Raw genomic sequence first — 17,769 nt, 5'->3', positions numbered from 1 at the left:
TTTGATAAATGGAGAGAGAAGAGACACTAGGGAGAGAAAGATGAATTTGGAGACCAATTGAAATAGTCTCTAGGAATATAAAGTGGTTCAACATTAGAAAGTTTAGTTACAATATTTAACACTTATAACAACTCAAATTTAAAACATGGCTTCCATAGTTTTTTCTTTTAAAGCATGATAACATACCTAGAAGACCCTGCAGGCTCCATCAAAAAACTACTTGACCTAATAAGTGAATTTGACAAAATAGTGGGATACAAAGTCACTATTCAGAAGTCAATGGTATTTTTGTACATCAACAATGAAATATCAGAAATATAAACTGAGAAAAAATCCCATTTACTATAGAAACAAGAAAAAAAATAAAGTACCTAGGAATAAATTTAACCCAGGAAGTAAGAGACTGTACTCAGAAAATATGGGACACTGAAGAAAGAAACTGAGGTAGACTCAAATAAATGAAAGCATATGTCATTCATGGATTAAAAGAATTAACATAAGTAAAATGTCTAACTACTCAAAGCAATGTATAGATTCAATGCAATTCCTATTAAAATACCAACTGTATATTTCACAGATCTAAAACAAATACTTCAAAATTTTGTATGGAACCCCAAAAGACCCCAAATTGCCTCAGCAACTTGAGAAAGAAGAACAAAGTAAGAGAGATCACAATACCTGATGTCAAACTATATTGCAAGGCCACTGTAATCAAAACAGTCTGGTACTGGCATAAGAATAGACACATAGATCAATGGAACACAAAAGAGAGCCCAGAAATAAACCCACGTCTTTATGATAAATTACTATTTGACAAAGGGGGCATAAGCATACAACGGAGTAAGAATGGCCTCTTCAACAAATGGTGTTGGGAGATCTGGACTGGTACATGCAAAAAAATAAAACTAGAACAGCAACTTTCACCATACACCTGAATAAACTCAAAATGGATAAAAAACTTACCTGTAACACCATAAATTTCTTAGAGAAAAACATAGGTAATAGAATTTTAGATATTCCAAGCAGCAATATTTTTACTGATACATCCTTTAGGGCAAGGGAAATAAAGGAAAAAAAATGGGACTACATGGAATTAAAAAGCTTCTGCACAGCTAAGAAACCATGATCAAAATGAAAAAGAAACCAACTATATGGGAGAACATATTTGCCAATGATACAACAGACAAGAGTTTAATCTCTAAAATATATAAAGAACTCATATGACTCAACAGCAGGAAGACAAACAATCCAATTGAAAAATAGGCAAAGGACCTGAATAAACACTCCTCCAAGAAGGACATATAAATGGCCCATAGACATACAAAAAACACTCAACATCACTAGCCATCAGACGGATGCAAATTAAAACCACAATGAGATTATCACCTCATATCTGTCAGAATGGCTATCATCAATAAATCAACAAACAACAAGTACTAGTAAGGAGATAGAGAAAAGGGATCTCTAGTGCACTCTTGGTGGGAATGCAGAGTTGTGCAACCACTGTGGAAAACACTACGGAATTTTTTCAAAAAATTAAGAATGAAACTGCCTTTTGACCCAGAAATTGCATTGCTGGGAATATACGCTGAGGACCCCTCACAGCAATTCAGAAGATCTTATGCACCCTTATGTTCATAGCAGTACTACATACAAGAACCAAGTATTGGAAATAGCCTAAGTGCCCATCGGTAGATGAATGGAATAAAAACTGTGGTACATTTACACAATGGAATACTATGCAGCAGAAAGAAAGAATTAATTCCTACCCTTTGTGATGGCATGGATGGAAATGGAGACTATTGTGCTAAGTGAGATAAGCCAGTTGGCATAAGACAAAAACCATATAATCTCACTTATGAGAGGAATCTAATGAAGAAAATAAACTAATGGGCAAAACAGGACCAGAGATGTGGAAACATGGAACAGACTGACAGCTGCCAAAAAAGGGCAGGCATGGGCAGGGAGACAATGGTGGAAAGAATGGCAAGGGATTAGTTAAAAAGCATGTATGAGTGACCACGGACATGGACAGCAGTATGGGGATTGACTGTGGGAGCAAGGGGTGGGCTGGGCAGAGGAGGGTAAAGGGGAAAAAAGTGGAACAACTGCAATGGAATAAACAAGATAAAAAAAATAAAAAGCTTGATATGCTTTATCATATGCTTTTAATCAAAAGAATAAAGTATAAATGAAATATAAAAGATGGTCACTAAATTGATAAAAATGATGTATCATACAAAAATCTACCATTATGCTTAATGTGAAATGGAAAACACATTTTTATTTCAATCAAGAGGAAGATCTCACTATTGTATTATTTATTTTCTGGAAGTATAACCAAATACAAATATTGAAAGATGTTCAAAATTATGACTATTCACAGCTCACAAATTTTTCTACATGAAAATTCCAAGAGATCAATTTAAAAATATTATAAATGGGTCTTCCAGCCAAGGTGGAGGCATAGGCAGATACACTTTGCCTCCTTGCACAGCCAAAAGAAGGACAACAACAAATTTTAAACCAAAAAAATGACCAGACCTGACAGAAAATAGAACTGTATGGATGTCTGACAACCAAGTAGTTAAAGAAAAAACATTCATCTGGACTGGTAGGAGGGGTGGAGATGGACAGCTGGGCAGAGAGAACCATGGCAAGGTACCTGCTGGTGGAGGATGTGGTCCCACATTTGTGTGCAGATAAACCAGGAGGCACAAATGGGGAGCGAGACAGACCATGCAACCCAGGGCTCCAGTGTGGGGAAATAAAGCCTCAAACCTATGACTGAAAACACCTGTGGGAGGTGAGGCGGCAGTTGGAGAAACTCCCAGCTTCACAGGAGAGTTTGTTGGAGAGACCCTTGGGGTCTGAGAATGTACACAAACCCGCCTACCCAGAAATCAGTGCCAAAAGGGCTCAATTTGCTTGAGGATATTGGGGGAAGTGACTGAAAACCAGCAGAGAGTAGAGCAAGTGGCAATGTTTCCCCTTGAACCTCACCCCCCACACACATACTGCATCACAGTGGAGTGAGGTGGGTTGCACCTCCCTGGTGAAAACCTAAGGCTCTGCCCCTTACTATGCAACAGGCTCCTGAGGGGGGAAAAAAGGCCAAAATGAAAGAACAGATAAAAGCTCCAGAAAAAATACAGTTAAGCAAGAAAGAGATAGCCAACCTATCAGATGCACAGTTCAAAATACTGGTTATTGTGGTGCTCACAGAATTGTTTGGGTATAGTTCCAAAATAAAGGAAAAAATTAAGGCTATGAAAAGTGAAATAAAGGAAAACGTACAGCGAACTGACCTGAAGGGAAGGAAACTGGGATTCAAATCAACGATTTGGAGCAGAAGGAAGAAATAAACATTCAGTCAGAACAGAATGAAGACACAAGAATTCAAAGAGATGAGGAGAGGCTGGAGAACTTCCAGGACAACTTTACGTTCCAACATCCAAATCATAGGGGTGCCAGAAGAAGAAGAGGAAGAGCAAGAAATTAAAAACATATTTGAAAAAATAAGAAAGGAGACCTTCACCAACCTGGTGAAGGAAATAGACTTCCAGGAAGTCCAGAAAGCCCAAAGAGTCCAAAAGAAATTGGACCCGAGAAGGAACACACTAAGGCATATCATAATCTCATTACCCTAAAGATAAAGAGAGAATCTTAAAAGCAGCAAGAGGAAAGGAGATAGTTACCTGTAGAGGAGTTCCCACAAGACTATCAGCTGGCTTCTCAAAAGAAATCTTGCAGGCAATAAGGGGCTGGAAAGAAGTATTTGAAGTCATGCAAGGCAAGGACTTACATCCAAGATAACTCTATCCAGTAAAACTATCATTTAGAATGGAAGGGCAGACAAAGTACTTCCCAGATAAGATAAAGTTTAAAAAGTTCATCATTACCAAACCCTTATTTATAAAATGCTAATGGACTTATCTAAAAAATGGAAGAAGATAAAAAATATGAACAGTAAAATGACAACAAACTCACAACTATCAATACCTGAACCTGAAAAAGAAACCAAAAACAAAAACAAACTAAGCAAACAACTAGAACAGGAACAGAATCACAGAGATGGAGATCATATGGAGAGTTATCAGTGGGGAAGGGAAGAAAGGGAAGGGGGAAAATGTACAGGGAATAAGAAACATAATTGGTAGGTACAAAATAGATGGGGGGAGGTTAAGAATAGTGTAAGGAATGGGAAAGCCAAAAAACTTACATGTACCACCCATGGACATGAACTGGGGGGTTGGGCAGGGGGTGACGAGAATTTTGGAGGAAATAGGAGTACCAGGCAGAAAACAATAAGTGGGAGAAAAAAAATGGGACAACTGTAATAGCACGATGAATAAAATTTACTAAAAAAAAGAAATTGCAAAGTGGAGGAAATCACTTAGGAGAGCAGGAAGAAAAAGACACGAAATTATCTGAAGAGACAATCTGCATACTTACATTTGTTTGGGAGAGGAACAGAAAAGTCAGCCAAACAGCTAGAAAAAAGTCCTTCAAAGAAGTGGTACAACCAGTTTGGACCAACATAATTTAAATCAAAGGAAGAATGTTGAGATTCTGTTCTGTTGAGAACAGGTTCCAAAACAGTTCTGAAGACAGGAGGAAAATAAAAAGAGTGCACCACTCTCCTGATTTCTTCCCCCACAATCTGACTCTTACTCTCCATTTCTTTGCAGCCGTGTTTTTCTCTAGCACTCATTCGATGCATCATCGTTTCATTGTAGGCATGCCCTGCATCTACACCCTCTTCCCTGTCTGCAGTCTCTCACTGATCTTGGGCAAAAACAACCTGCAAATGATCTATCCAGTCCAAGCTCTTTTTATTCTGAACTCTGGACCTCCACATCCAAATCCAAAACCTGCCTGAAATCTCCTCGTGTAAGTTTCAAATCCAACTCAAATTCAACGTGCTGAAAATTTATGTTCTCAGAAAGGTTTCTTTCCCTTTGACAAAGTGATAAGACTGCCCAACTGTCTAGTGTCAGACAGAAACTCAATGGATATTGTCTATGCATTTTTCCCCTTCCCCTTACATTTCCAGTCCAACACCAAGTTTTATTAATTTTACATCTGAAACATCTCTCAAATTAATTTCCTTTTCCTCATCTGGCAATCACTGTCTTTGCCAAGTGCTTTTTGTGCCTCACCTGGATTGCTACTGTTAACTTCCTAAAAGACCTACATCTGTTCTGGCCAGTCTCTAATCTGTCAACTATACTAGTGCTAGAAAAACTGTTTCCAAGAGCAAACCTAAGCATATCATCTACTTAAAGATACTTTCATTGTCTTCTAGACAAAAATGGGAACAAGGATCAGGGTCCTTGTATGTTGCATTCACCAACCGCGAGAACAAATGTCGGAGACTTTTGGGGTTCCAAAGATGTTACTTTATTGGCCAAGTTTAACCTGCACAGGGGTGAACTCTCCAAAGTGCCGGAGACACGGTGCCCACAAGGGCTGCAAATGAGAGTCGCGCCAAACGCTTACAGGCTTAGGGTTTTATGGAGGCGCTCAAGCAAGCTGGATACAGAAGCAGATGTGGCAGTTAGCGGTTGGCTCAGGGGCACAATAGGGTTACTGATTATTGGTGAGTTAACTCGTGCACTGGCTTGTGCTCCTTTACTTGATTGGTAAGTTGAGCTCGTGCACAGGGGTAAAATTTTTCCCCCTAGTGACTGTCTAGATGGCTATCTGCCTGACTGACCATTGCTCTGGCATGCTGTGTTCTTCGGGTGTGTCCCGGAGCCTCTTTGCGGTAGTTAGTAAAACACCTTTTGCTTACAGCTATGTTCTGGCTAGTTCCCCTTTGCCCTCAACATTGTACATCTTCTTTTTTGCAGTTATCATAGCTATAAGTTCACGTGTATATTGTGTTGCTCTCACTCTCTGTCCTTACCACTAGAATGTGACGTCCATGAGAATAAGAACCATATCTTTTAAAAATCAAAACTGTATTTCTGACACCTAGCACATGATAGTGTCCATAAATATTTTTGAATTAACAAAAAAAGAAATGAAAGCAACATTGAGTTTCAAGAAGGAAAGGAAGGTGTCGTCTAAGAGGATGAAGCCACAAATTTTGAAAATGGATGACGATTAGTGAATTCCGGAGACACCCAGGCTACTGTTAAGTGGGTATTGACAAGAGTATCCAAAGAGAAAGACTATGGAGTTTAGAAAGGAGAAAAATGATGACTAGGTCCCCTAAGTGATTAATTCTGAAGAAATGCAGGACACAAATGTCTAGAGGTCTGAGTGAGGTTAGAGACGTGTATTAAAAGTAAAAGAATAAGATTTCTGGAAGCAGAATAGGTTGTTGTCCTAAAACATTTGTGTTATGATTTATTTTTTTATTTTTTTAAAATATTTTATTTATTTATCTTTTAGAGGGGAAGGGGAGGAGACAGGAAGAGAAACATCAATATATGGTTGCTTCTCGTACGTCCCTTGCTGGGAACTGGCCCCTGCTGGGAACTGGCCTGCAACCCAGGCATGTGCCCTGACTGGGAATCGAACCGTGATCATCTAGTTCGCAGGCCCGCGCTCAATCCACTGAGCTACACCAGCCAGGGCTTGTGTTATGATTTAAATGTGAGAAGTGGAAGATTTTCTCAAGGCTTAGGGTGTGGCCATAGGAACTGTCGTTTATGACAGTGTAGATATTATCAACAGGCTTCCTGAGAAGTTAAAGCTTCTTAAAGTTGGGAAATACATCTTCTCCCCTGTGCTTCCTTGACATTGCTTGGGACCCTTCATACACACAATAAATATTTTAAGTCCTATTGAATCAAAGGCCCATCTTCCACAAATTCTGCCACCTTAGTTCTTATATTACATTTCTAGTCTCCATGTCCATAGAAACTCTCTTTCATCCCAACTTTTGAAAAATATTAGTATTAGTTGCATTCAGTTCCTCATCACTTGATCTCAAACAGTGATTTATTTTTTATTTTTTTATTGTTGAGGATTTCAAGAATAAATTTGTGGTTGTCGTCAGTGAGTAGTATATAACTTTCAACAATTATGACACAGTTACAAAGAGAAACCTGGCAACAGGTTTTTAAAACATGTTTCTGGTTCCTGGGAGGGTTTTCCAGAACAAGCAACTGCAAACATCATCAAAATTCCATGATATAATCAACTAGGTACTATGAAAAGCTGATGACTAACTTCTGGAACTGCACATGCAGGCAGTCAAACATGTATATTATATGTCATAGAATCAGATGGACTTAGAGTCAGGGGAAAAAACACTCAGTAAAATCTGCATATATTCAGGAATACTAATTTAGAAGTATAAGAGAAATGTCCAATTCTAAAAGGGATCTTGTATCAATATAATATGATTAACTTTTATTTCAGATTAATCACATGAAAGAGTAACAACAGGAACTTAATAAAAGTTTCACCATCAAAAATACTTACATTCAGAGATATTAAATTTGATGGTAATCAATGCTTTGCACAATAAAACATAATGGAAAACTATTTTTTCACTGTTTTTAAAATGTCAATTATAGGCCTTATTTGCACTTACCAAAGCCACATTTTTAGAGTGTGCATCCCAGAAAGCTGTATTATTAGTAAGTGCCCAAAGTGGATTGGATGTAATAAAGTTTGAAAATCCCTGACATATAGGCTTAGTTAATAAGATTTTATTCCTAAATTGTCTCGATGACTGTATCACAACTATTACAAAATGAGCAAGGACACGGTGATCCTGGATATATTGTATTATTTATTTAAGCAGTTTCTGCTAGTTTCTGACATTTTCAGCAGTGGTGAACAACCTGAGTATTTCTATTAATTTGGAGACATTGCTTGGCATAGAGGGAAAGGAGCAAACTTTGGAGTCAGAGAAATAGTTTAAATTCTGGATCTTCTACTGCATGGCCTTGGCTCAGCCAATCACTGTCCCTGTGTTTCAGTTTTTTCATTTGAAAAACGGAGATAATGATATCTGTTTAGTATCAAGGGTTTATGGGAATTCAATGAGGGGCATGGAAATCATGGTTGAGTTTGTGGATCTTCAGGTAAGGCTCAACAGAGATTAAATTTAGCCTGTGGTGATAAAGTGTTTAGGAATTCTAATATATCTAAATTGATGAACTGTAAGCAAAAATAGATTATTGTTTAAAATTATTCAATGTCTGATGGGTTGATTCATTCATACTTTTGTCTTAACACAAATTGAACAATCTGGACCGGGAAGACAGTTTCTATCACATGGCTACTAGTAATCTATGTGGACTGGTGTATTCCAGAGCAGTATGAAGTAGGTCTTAATAATACTAATAATATTATAAAAAGTTAGAATTTATTAATAGGCATGAGATAATATGGCAAAACTTTTAAGTTTCTTTTGGGCTTCAAATATCTTTCCCAAGTAGCCATGGCCATTTTAGTCAATGATGACAACACGTTTAAACTTCTTCTGAAGTCCAAGTGTGTCATATATATCATAGCCTGGATGACACTCAAGTGTTAATATAAATCCAGAAATCATTTGTGTACATAATCAAAAATACCCAGTGAGAGTGAATATGTAAGTTTTGAAGTTATATAATCAACATTCTGTCAGAATATTACACTGAATGAAGATTACGAGGCTACAAACTCTATACATGAAAATAAAACATGCTCTGATGAAGGTTTTAAGTAACTCTAAATGTATACTTCCATGTTTTGTAGTTTTTCAGTGCTGATTCAGTTAGATAAGGCAACATAAAGAGAGGTTAATGACATGCAGCAGATACATCTGGAATTCAGTGTAAAAATTAGCTCAAGATGGTATTTTGGTTGATATTAGATCATCAAATAAGTACTTATAGTGCATTCGATCCAGCACCCGCCCCCTACTGAATGCCTCTTAAGAAGCCAGACACTTTAACTAACTAATAATTAAATAATAATGATGTTATTTAATCGAACTCCACACGCTAGGCATACTCAAGTATATTTCACTAAACACCCTTTAACTTTATTTCTGGGAAAAGTGCCCATCACTAACGGAAGCCCCAAATGGAAGAAAGAAGTAAAAGAAAGACTTCCTGTGAATGACTTTATTTACACCTCTGCATTTCAGCCTGCTACAGAACATTATGATTTTATGTAGGCTGCAATGTTAAAATAAGATGTATATTGTGGCTTTGAAAATATTGACACCTTCTGCTATAACATGGAGCAAACTAGCTCTGGGTAAAGAGTTCATTCCCCAGCCCTCTTTCACAAGTGTTGGAAGTTGAGTATTCTTTGATCTTGTAGGACTCTGGGAAATTTGAGTAATTGGGAGTAATTACCCTTAACATATTTTGTCAAATACAGTTTTTCCTTAGTGAAACTCATAATAACACTGAGTTTAGAAAGAAGAAATATTCCTCTACCACGCAATGGAAAATTTACCTCGGGTTAAGAATGCTTTGATTCAATTTACAGACATTTAAACAGGTAACACTATATAGCAAACGCACATAAATGACATGTTATAAATACATCACTAAACTTTGAAGGTGGAAAAATATGTCATAGGATATAATCTGAAATCTGTAAATTGGAGTGTGTATAAGCCAAGAGTGCATTGGCAAATTAAATCAGGAATATAGAATTTATGCTAGTGAGAAAATTCAGTTGGGAAGGGAGAGAATAAGGAAATAGGGTTGTCTAGTATAATTTCGTTTGTGTTAACGCTATAGTGTCAACTCTGTTAAGAATTCCTAGCTGACTCTTCAAAATAGCATCAAAGGGTTCTTTAAAAAAGTACTAAACTCAATTCAAACTAATAGCACCTTATTACCTTAGGGAAAAATTCCAAGTTACACCATTAAACATTTTAAATGTTCTAAAAACATTTTTTATGATCTTGTTTAAAAATTTTCCCAACTTAACCATACAGCTCAGCTTAAGTAAATCATTTTAACTTAGGGGATGTAAAATGAAGATGCTGAATATGAATATAAACAATATGAAAATACAGTGCTGTTCCCATCTACCTCTTTGGAAGGTCATCTACCACTAATGAGGATGACCATGTCAGGTGTTACTTGCTGCAATGTGAGAAGCACACTTGGCAGGTTTTCCTTTATTAAGTCAGAGCCACAGCAGTAAAGGGGAAAATGAGTGCGATATCCTGCAACCTCACCAGTAGGCAAAGCAGTTGATATTGCACCTACACTAGAAACAGACACTCCATGAAAATTTTAGCTGCAGCTCCATCTCAAGACATAGGCCAAGACAATCCCAGTTTACCCCAAAGGATCTCATCCCATTGCCACTCTCCTATGCAATATCCCTCCCAGAAAACATTTCCTATTTTGAATTTTATTTTACCTAGGGTGGTCACTAAACTAGGAGTGATTGGTGGCTAGTGGACTTCACTGTACAATCAGATTCTTTTCCTTTAATAGTTAACCCTGGTCTGAATGTGGTTAGATTTTTATTTATAATATCTGCGAAATGGAAAGGGTACTTGGCACATTCCAAAATTGTCCCACATACATGAATACATATGGTGTGTTTAGTTCTTTTTAAATGTTGCCTGAACTACATGGCATATTAAAAAAGAGTGAGAGAATTATGTCAATTGTCATTAGAAGACCCGTGCTTTTTACAAGACTGAGTTTTATTTCTTCCACATGGTAGAGATGCACTACAGGCCACACAGAAGTGAAGAAAACCCCGAATCAAGTTTTAGTTCCCTGTCATGACTCCATCAGTATTAATATAACAAAAAAGTTTACAAATGCCATGGAGGGCTCTTGCCCAGCAGCACTGGTTTCAACTATTTTCTCACCTTGCTCCACAACTACCAAAGCACCGAATTGTGCATCATAAATGACACTGTTAGCTTTTCAGTGGTGGGAATTGAACCTAAATCACAACTGCTGAGAAAAAGTGTGCTGGGATCCTGGCTACTTAGCGTATTGTACTGTACTGTACTTCGTGATTCGACTTCGGGCTGTGCTAGGGGAGGCGGATCCAAGGGTCTGGCCAAAGTGATGGTCAGAGGAGCTCCTCATGTGGCCAATGGTGGCTGTCCTCCCCATGCTGCTACTCAGGCCACCACCTCCTTCCCGACTACTCAGCATGATGCCACCACCACTTATTGCAGCTTCCCTGCCAATGAAGCCACTGCTGACTGTGCCACTGCCTCCAATTATCTCGGCTGGGCCACTAATTCCAGTTACACCAGAGCCAGAGGCAACCCTCTCTGTCACAATCACGTTGTGGGCATTTGATAAGTCTGGGTGCATACCCAAAGTGCCCATCATGCCAGAAGTGGGTCGAATTACTCTTTCTGTCACTACCACATTTGAGGACTCTCTAGGATCAGGGATGGTCAAAGTAGTGGGTAGACTTGAACTTGGTGCTATTACCCTTTCTGTCACTATAACATTGGAGCCATCTCTCAAGTCAGGCATCTCTAACATTCCATGGAAATCAGCACCCGAGATCGGGCCAACCACCCTCTCTGTCACCACCACATTCGAGGCCTGTCGGTTATCATGAATGTGGACAGAGGGCTTCAGAGTGCCAGAGGTGGCATAAGACTCGGTCACAGTGACATTGCCATAGCCTAGAGGATCAGAAATAGGCATAGGATGCTGTACACCAGGTCCTGAGGGGTAGGTGCTCTCAGAAATGACTGTGGTAGTGCCATAACGTGGGGAGAGGGGAGGGGGCCCACTAGCAAGGGGCTCTGTTTCCTGTGGAGGGTAAATTGGTCCAGTGCTCTCAGGTGGCCATGAGGGATCAAGGTCTGGGTATGGATCAACACTTTTTCCCAGGGTGATATCTGCCAACTTCTTAAATTTAGGCCCGAGATTATCCAAGAAGGTGTCATCCAAGTCTTCTCCAATGAAGCTACAGCAGCCCACAGAGCCAGCGGGGGAGCCTACACCTTCGTTATCATATATGAGCAAACAGTCATTGGATGGGCGTCCTTCTTCTTCATCTGCATAAGCATACGCTTTCTGAGTTGGTAGAAGAAAGAGAAAAGGAAATCATGAGTACGTATTTAACAGTAATGGAAGTCCTTATCATTAATTTTTTTACAGGGCATTACCAAAGAAAAAATAAAAACCAAAGTTCTAACATCTGCTAGAGATGTTCTAAAAATCATACAATAGCATGAAATAATATGCTTAGAAATTATTTTAACTGTCATTCCAATAACATTTTGAATTTTAAAATTTATTTAAATAGACTTTGTATTAGTGTGCTATGGACACAAAAGCACATGTAGAAATAGCATGAAATACTTTGTAACCAAGTAAGAAGGAGGTGATTAAAAATGCTGAATTTGAAGTTCAGCAAATTGTGTGTTTTTTTTATTTATTTATAGAAAGCAGCTGATTTTAAATCATTCGGGATTGCACTTTCCTTTCCCCACTGAGTGATAATGGTGAATCTGTGAAATTTATTTCAATGTGGCTCTTTCTGCAAAACGACAGAAAAATTTAACTGTGCATCTACACAGTTTTTGGGTTCAAAACTGAAGGTGACCAATGACAACTTTTAAAACTAGAATCTCCTTCAATTCAAAGTAAAGCCCACAGGCATGTGTCCTTTTAGTTCATCTTTGGTGTTTGTGATAATGGGCTGCAAACTTTCCAGTTAAGTACCAGAAATGCATTTATTAGAAAACCAACTCATTGAGCCATTTCACTCACAAATAGTTTTCGAGTCCCTAGTATTCACAATACATTCTATTAGGAACTTAGCAATGAGGTGATGAACAAAACTAGATACATCCTTTTCTGGCGGGGCTTCCATCTGAGTGGATGAGGCAGACAACACAGAACCACCTTTGTCAGAAGGTGGTGAGTGGGGGGTACAGGGACAGAAAAGGATGGGGGCTGCTCTTTCAGATAGAATGGTCAGGGATGGCATCTCCAAAAGTGATGTTGGATTGGAGATTTGAATCACATGATGGTGAGTAAAGCAGACAGAATGATCTGGGCAGAAGGAGCTGTAAGTGCAGAAGCTGGGTGGCAGAATTGTACTTTTCATGAAAATATATTAATTTGTTGGGACCTGGATAGGTAGCATTCCTATGAATTTCAGCAACAGACCTCTTGTTATTATCCACTGGGATTTGAAAGGCTTTTACTAGTAACTAATTTCAAAATACCAGCCATTATCTAAATGCTTAGGAGAGTTCATGAAGGCATTTTAGGCTAAAATGTAGAAGGACACATGCGTATCAAAAAATAAATTCTTTAAAGCTTAAGTATCACATGGCATGTCACCACGGGCAATTCTGTCTCCACCTGGGGATGGCAAAATTGATTCTTACAGGTTCTTAGAATGTTCTGGACTCATACTACAGCTCTGGAAAACACTGTTATGGAATGTTAATTTTGTGCCTTGAACTGAACTAGGTTGTGGCAACATAATATGGATAACATTGATTTGAGGCACCAAAAAGTGTGGTAACATATAAACCTACAGGTTTTAGCAGTGTTATTTTTTATAAAAAGTATAAACCAAGTATATATGGTCTCTGGCATACAATGATTCAACTTAACAATTTTTTGTTTTATGATGATGTAAAAGTGATGTGCTTTCAGTAGATATGAGCTAGGCTAATCTTGGATATTTTTTTAGGTTAGATGTTTGAAATGCATTTTCAATCTAAATTTTTTCAATTTATGATGGGCTTAAGGAAATAAACCCTATTGTAAGTTGAGGAGAATGTGTATTAGAAAAATACAAATAAGGAAACACTAACCCCATTTTCAATGAAATGGTTAATAGAACTTCACAGGCAGTGATGTTTGAATGGGGTTTTGGAGGTGGGTAGAGGTTTATGAGAGTAATGACCAGATGAAAGCATTCTAGTACAGGCACAGCACAAGCAAAGACATGGAGGGCAACAGCATGGTGTGGCTAAGGCAAGGCACTTGGCAAGTGCAATTAATAGTAAGGCATAATTGGGGATGACAGGGCAGGGGTCAGTTTGTGAATAAGCTTATTGGCCATGTTGAACTTTATGTCATAGAGAAAACACAGCAGGGGGTCATTAGCTGTATTTAGGTGGGGGACTACCAGGTATCAGTCAGAGTTTTAGCTGTATTATTTAGCAGCACTACGCATCTCCAGGCATAACGACTCAAGGCTGGAAGCCCAGCTACGAGATGCTTCCCAAAGCCCCATAGGGAAATAGTTGGGAGCCTGGGGCACAGCAGTGGGTCTGGGGTGGACAGGAAGGCATGGGGCTGGAGCCCTTACCTGACAGAAGTAACTTTCCATGAAGTTCATATTCAGACCTCCTTCTCTACATTCCCTCATAGAATTTCTTCTTAATGTTCCAGAATATTCTTGACATATCTCAGGTGCTCCTGATGTTTTAATTCCATCAGTTAGTTCAAATCCTCTCATTCTTTCTTCTTCTCCCATATTTTGCATTTCTCTACCGCAATACTCATTTGTATAAACCCCTGAAAGTGTAAATCAAATTAAATTTACTTCATGTAGGGTATTGTAGACTCAATGTCAGTAACTTACTTTAATGGATGGTTCCTTCATTTAAGTATGAATTTGTGAGAAAGGAAAAAATGAAGCTGAAATTTAAATACAGGAATAATAAATATGATATTAAGTTCAAAATAATATTGTTAACTACTCTTTTAGTTATCTTGTTAATTATTTTTTGGTAGTTATAAGTTGTACTAGAAGAGAGGGCTTATAAAAAGCGCAGAGGTAAAAAAAAACTATGCTTTAGAGATTATTTTATTTATTTATTCATTTTTTATTTTATTTATTTTTAAGTAAACAGTATGAGAATATCCCGATGTATTAGAAACACAGAGCCTCCAGCAAAGGTCCTGAATGACGCCTTTCAGAGAAGCAGCCATGGCTACGGCCAGGGGAAAGGTTTGCGTGGGGTCTTGACTTTGCACTTGGATGTGAAGGGTGAGTAGGTTACAGTATTCTAGGTACATGGGATAAAACGATGGCCTGGACTATAGAAATGCCTTGGGCAGGGACATGCTGTCTTGGGAAAGGTGTCTTATGGTTTAATATATTAAAAACCATGATTTAAGGGTCAATATGTTTTACATACTTTTCTTACTTTGGTGCCTTCCACTGTGCTTTTTTTTTAAGTTTGGGTAAAGTTTGAGACTTAAGTTTGATAGAATAAAGGTATAACTATATGCTGGTAGTTTTGACAGGTTTTGAGAACTGATTGAATATGAATAAATACGAAGATATAAGAGGATCAGTTTCTGCTTCTGAGGAGGGGAGACTTTGGTCTCATTAACAAAAATTGGTACATCAGGAGGAGAAATAGATATAAAGACAGGCATATCCAGTTTTTGAGTAAGGGCCAGTTCTACAAGTTAGAGACATACTGTGCCTCTTGCATTTTAGAGTTCCAAGAAGAAAAGTCATGATTCCAAGCTGCTTGAAAACTGAGAGAAGAATAAGATAATCAATAATACTTAACTTACCTTGAAACAAGGAAAGATGGTGCAACTCTTTTCAAAGGTATAGGAAGTTTTTAAAAGTTAATTGTTCTTTTCATGAGAGTGGTGGTTATTCACTTACCGTGAAAGTCTAATTGTCCACTGGTGTCAGCCTATGAAGTGGTCTAGACCCCTGTTGTAAAGCAGGCTACACCGACAGTTTTACCCACGTGCAGGGAGAGACTTGACCACATGCCCACAACCTCAGATGAGAGCTTTGAAGGATTCTGATTGTGTTTCATCCACTTACTTCCATTTTCATAACGTGGACAAAGCTCTTTATGTGAAGATTTATGGTGATACTGAGAATGGACTCAATATTTAATTCTGTCCTGATAGCAGCTGAAGTCACAGTGATTTTGAACCATTAATGAATTGTGGAGGTAGATTCCAGTGTCAATAAATGAGCACAGATCTATTTTAATGGTGTTGCATGTTAATTCTAATCAGTGTCTGTGGGTGTCGATCTTAGTCTCAATAAATAAGCACAGATTTATGTTAACTGGGTTGTACTTTAATTCTAATTTATATTTTGGGGGTAAATAGGACTTTGTTGAACAACAACAACAGAAAGTACAACTGATATCGGCTTGTGGTTACAATTTAGTTATTCTTTCCTGTTTATTGAGATCTTAATCAGGTCATCTCCTAAATATTTTCTGATGATTGAGAATTATTTAAAAAAAATTAACATATAAGAATAATACTTACTATAGGGTTTTCCTTATCATTTATTTTGCAGTCAGTTGTTTAAAAAAGAATAATAAACATGTCCCCATTTAAAGGACAAAGCCAAAGGGGGTAGGATCCAGGGTGGGAGGTGGGGATGGGTTTGGTGAGGGAGAGTGGTTGAGGGGAAGTGAAGACAACTGTACTTGAATACTAATAAAAAAATAAAATAAAAAGGAATAACAAGAATATTTTAAGGCAAAATAATTGAAGAACAGCAAAGTATGCCGAAAGAGAACAAAATTCCTTCTGAGTCATTTGAGTTATTAAAACTAAAAAATGTTAAACTCTACCTGAAGTGTCAATACATTCAATCACATTTGCATTGTCCAGTGGTATTTGCGTCAAATCCTAAAAGACAAGAAATAACATTTTCTCAATTGTAATGACTTTTCTATCTCCAGTTATACCCTGAGTTAGTTGTCAAAGTAACTAAGATTTCCTGAATGAATACTACTTAGGAACCTTTGGAAATCCATTTAAAACAGGAACCTTGCCCTGGCTGGTGTAGCTCAGTGGATTGAGCACAGGCCTGTGAAGCAAAGGGTTGCTGGTTGGATTCCCAGTCAGGGCACATGCCTGGGTTGCAGATCAGGTCCCAAGTAGGGGACATATGAGAGGCAACCATACATTGATGTTCCTCTACCACTCTTTCTCCTTCCCTTCCCCTCTCTCTAAAAGTAAATAAATAAATAAAAATATGAAAACAAAAACAAAAAAACAGGAACCTCACTCAGAAAGCCTCCCCTGATTACTTCCACCTAATTTTGATGCACCTCTGACCCCTCTCCACTTCCCCCATTGGTTAGTCCAGAACAGAGAATGGCATAGACTGGGGGTAACCACCCACATCTGGTTTCATGCACACAAGGCTGAGTTTAGGTGTCGACCATAGTCCGTTTCTTATAGATCTGCACTCACCATCAGCTGGGGCTGTGGTCCTTCTACTGCCCATGAATGCATTACTCCATCCGAACATTCAGGAACAGGCTCAAAGCCGGCTCCCCCACTGGGGGCACCTCCACAATCACAGTACATCAGCAAAAGTGGGACCACTGGTGGTGAGAGGATGGGAATATTGAAATCAGCCGCAGGGCCGTATTAAAACAAAACGACTTGCCTTTTGTGATTAAATTTGAATCCCTAATATAACCCCATTTGGTCCTAAAATTATTAGGAAGGTGAGAAAATAAACTGAGTAATGGTGAGATATCAAAAATCAATGTGAGCTTCAGTATACTAGATTACGATCAATTTTCATTTGTTACCTGGGATTCAGACAGCAAATCGTGTGATACTATTGAAACAGATGGGTCTTCCCCCATCATTACGCAGGAAAATAGTAAAGGAGAGAAAAAGAAAGCTGGGAAGGCCAGTCCAGAGGTTTGATTTTTCACATTTCCTCTTTCTTGTTTTTCTCCTTTCACACATGCCTGACCTTTTATTTCAACAGTGACCCCTTATTTATGCTTTCAGCCATTATCCTCTATGAGGCTATTATTTGCCCCTAGACACATACCTTTTCTTGAACTCATTCACCCAGAGATAAAGAGCATTA

The 17,769-nt window shown here is 38.3% G+C and overlaps 1 protein-coding gene across 1 annotated transcript in view; it reads right to left on the bottom strand.

The window, feature by feature from the left end:
* Positions 1-8,181: 8,181 nt before the first annotated feature.
* The window catches only part of LOC118977526 (desmoglein-1-like), a 41,700-nt gene continuing 32,112 nt past the window's right edge, over positions 8,182-17,769 (bottom strand). The window contains exons 12-15 of the mRNA XM_037032461.1: positions 17,133-17,266; positions 16,505-16,562; positions 14,245-14,453; positions 8,182-11,984 (exon numbers count right to left, since the gene is read on the bottom strand). Of these exons, the coding sequence (XP_036888356.1) occupies positions 10,923-11,984; positions 14,245-14,453; positions 16,505-16,562; positions 17,133-17,266 (1,463 nt within the window). The 3' untranslated portion in view covers positions 8,182-10,922. The remainder of the gene's footprint in view (positions 11,985-14,244; positions 14,454-16,504; positions 16,563-17,132; positions 17,267-17,769) is intronic.

The sequence above is a fragment of the Sturnira hondurensis genome, unplaced genomic scaffold, assembly GCF_014824575.4.
Source record: "Sturnira hondurensis isolate 20B ecotype Veracruz unplaced genomic scaffold, ASM1482457v3 Scaffold0001872, whole genome shotgun sequence".
Lineage (NCBI taxonomy): Eukaryota > Metazoa > Chordata > Mammalia > Chiroptera > Phyllostomidae > Sturnira > Sturnira hondurensis.
The sequence above is the reverse complement of the archived record's forward strand: the minus strand, read 5'-3'. Positions and strand labels throughout refer to the sequence as shown.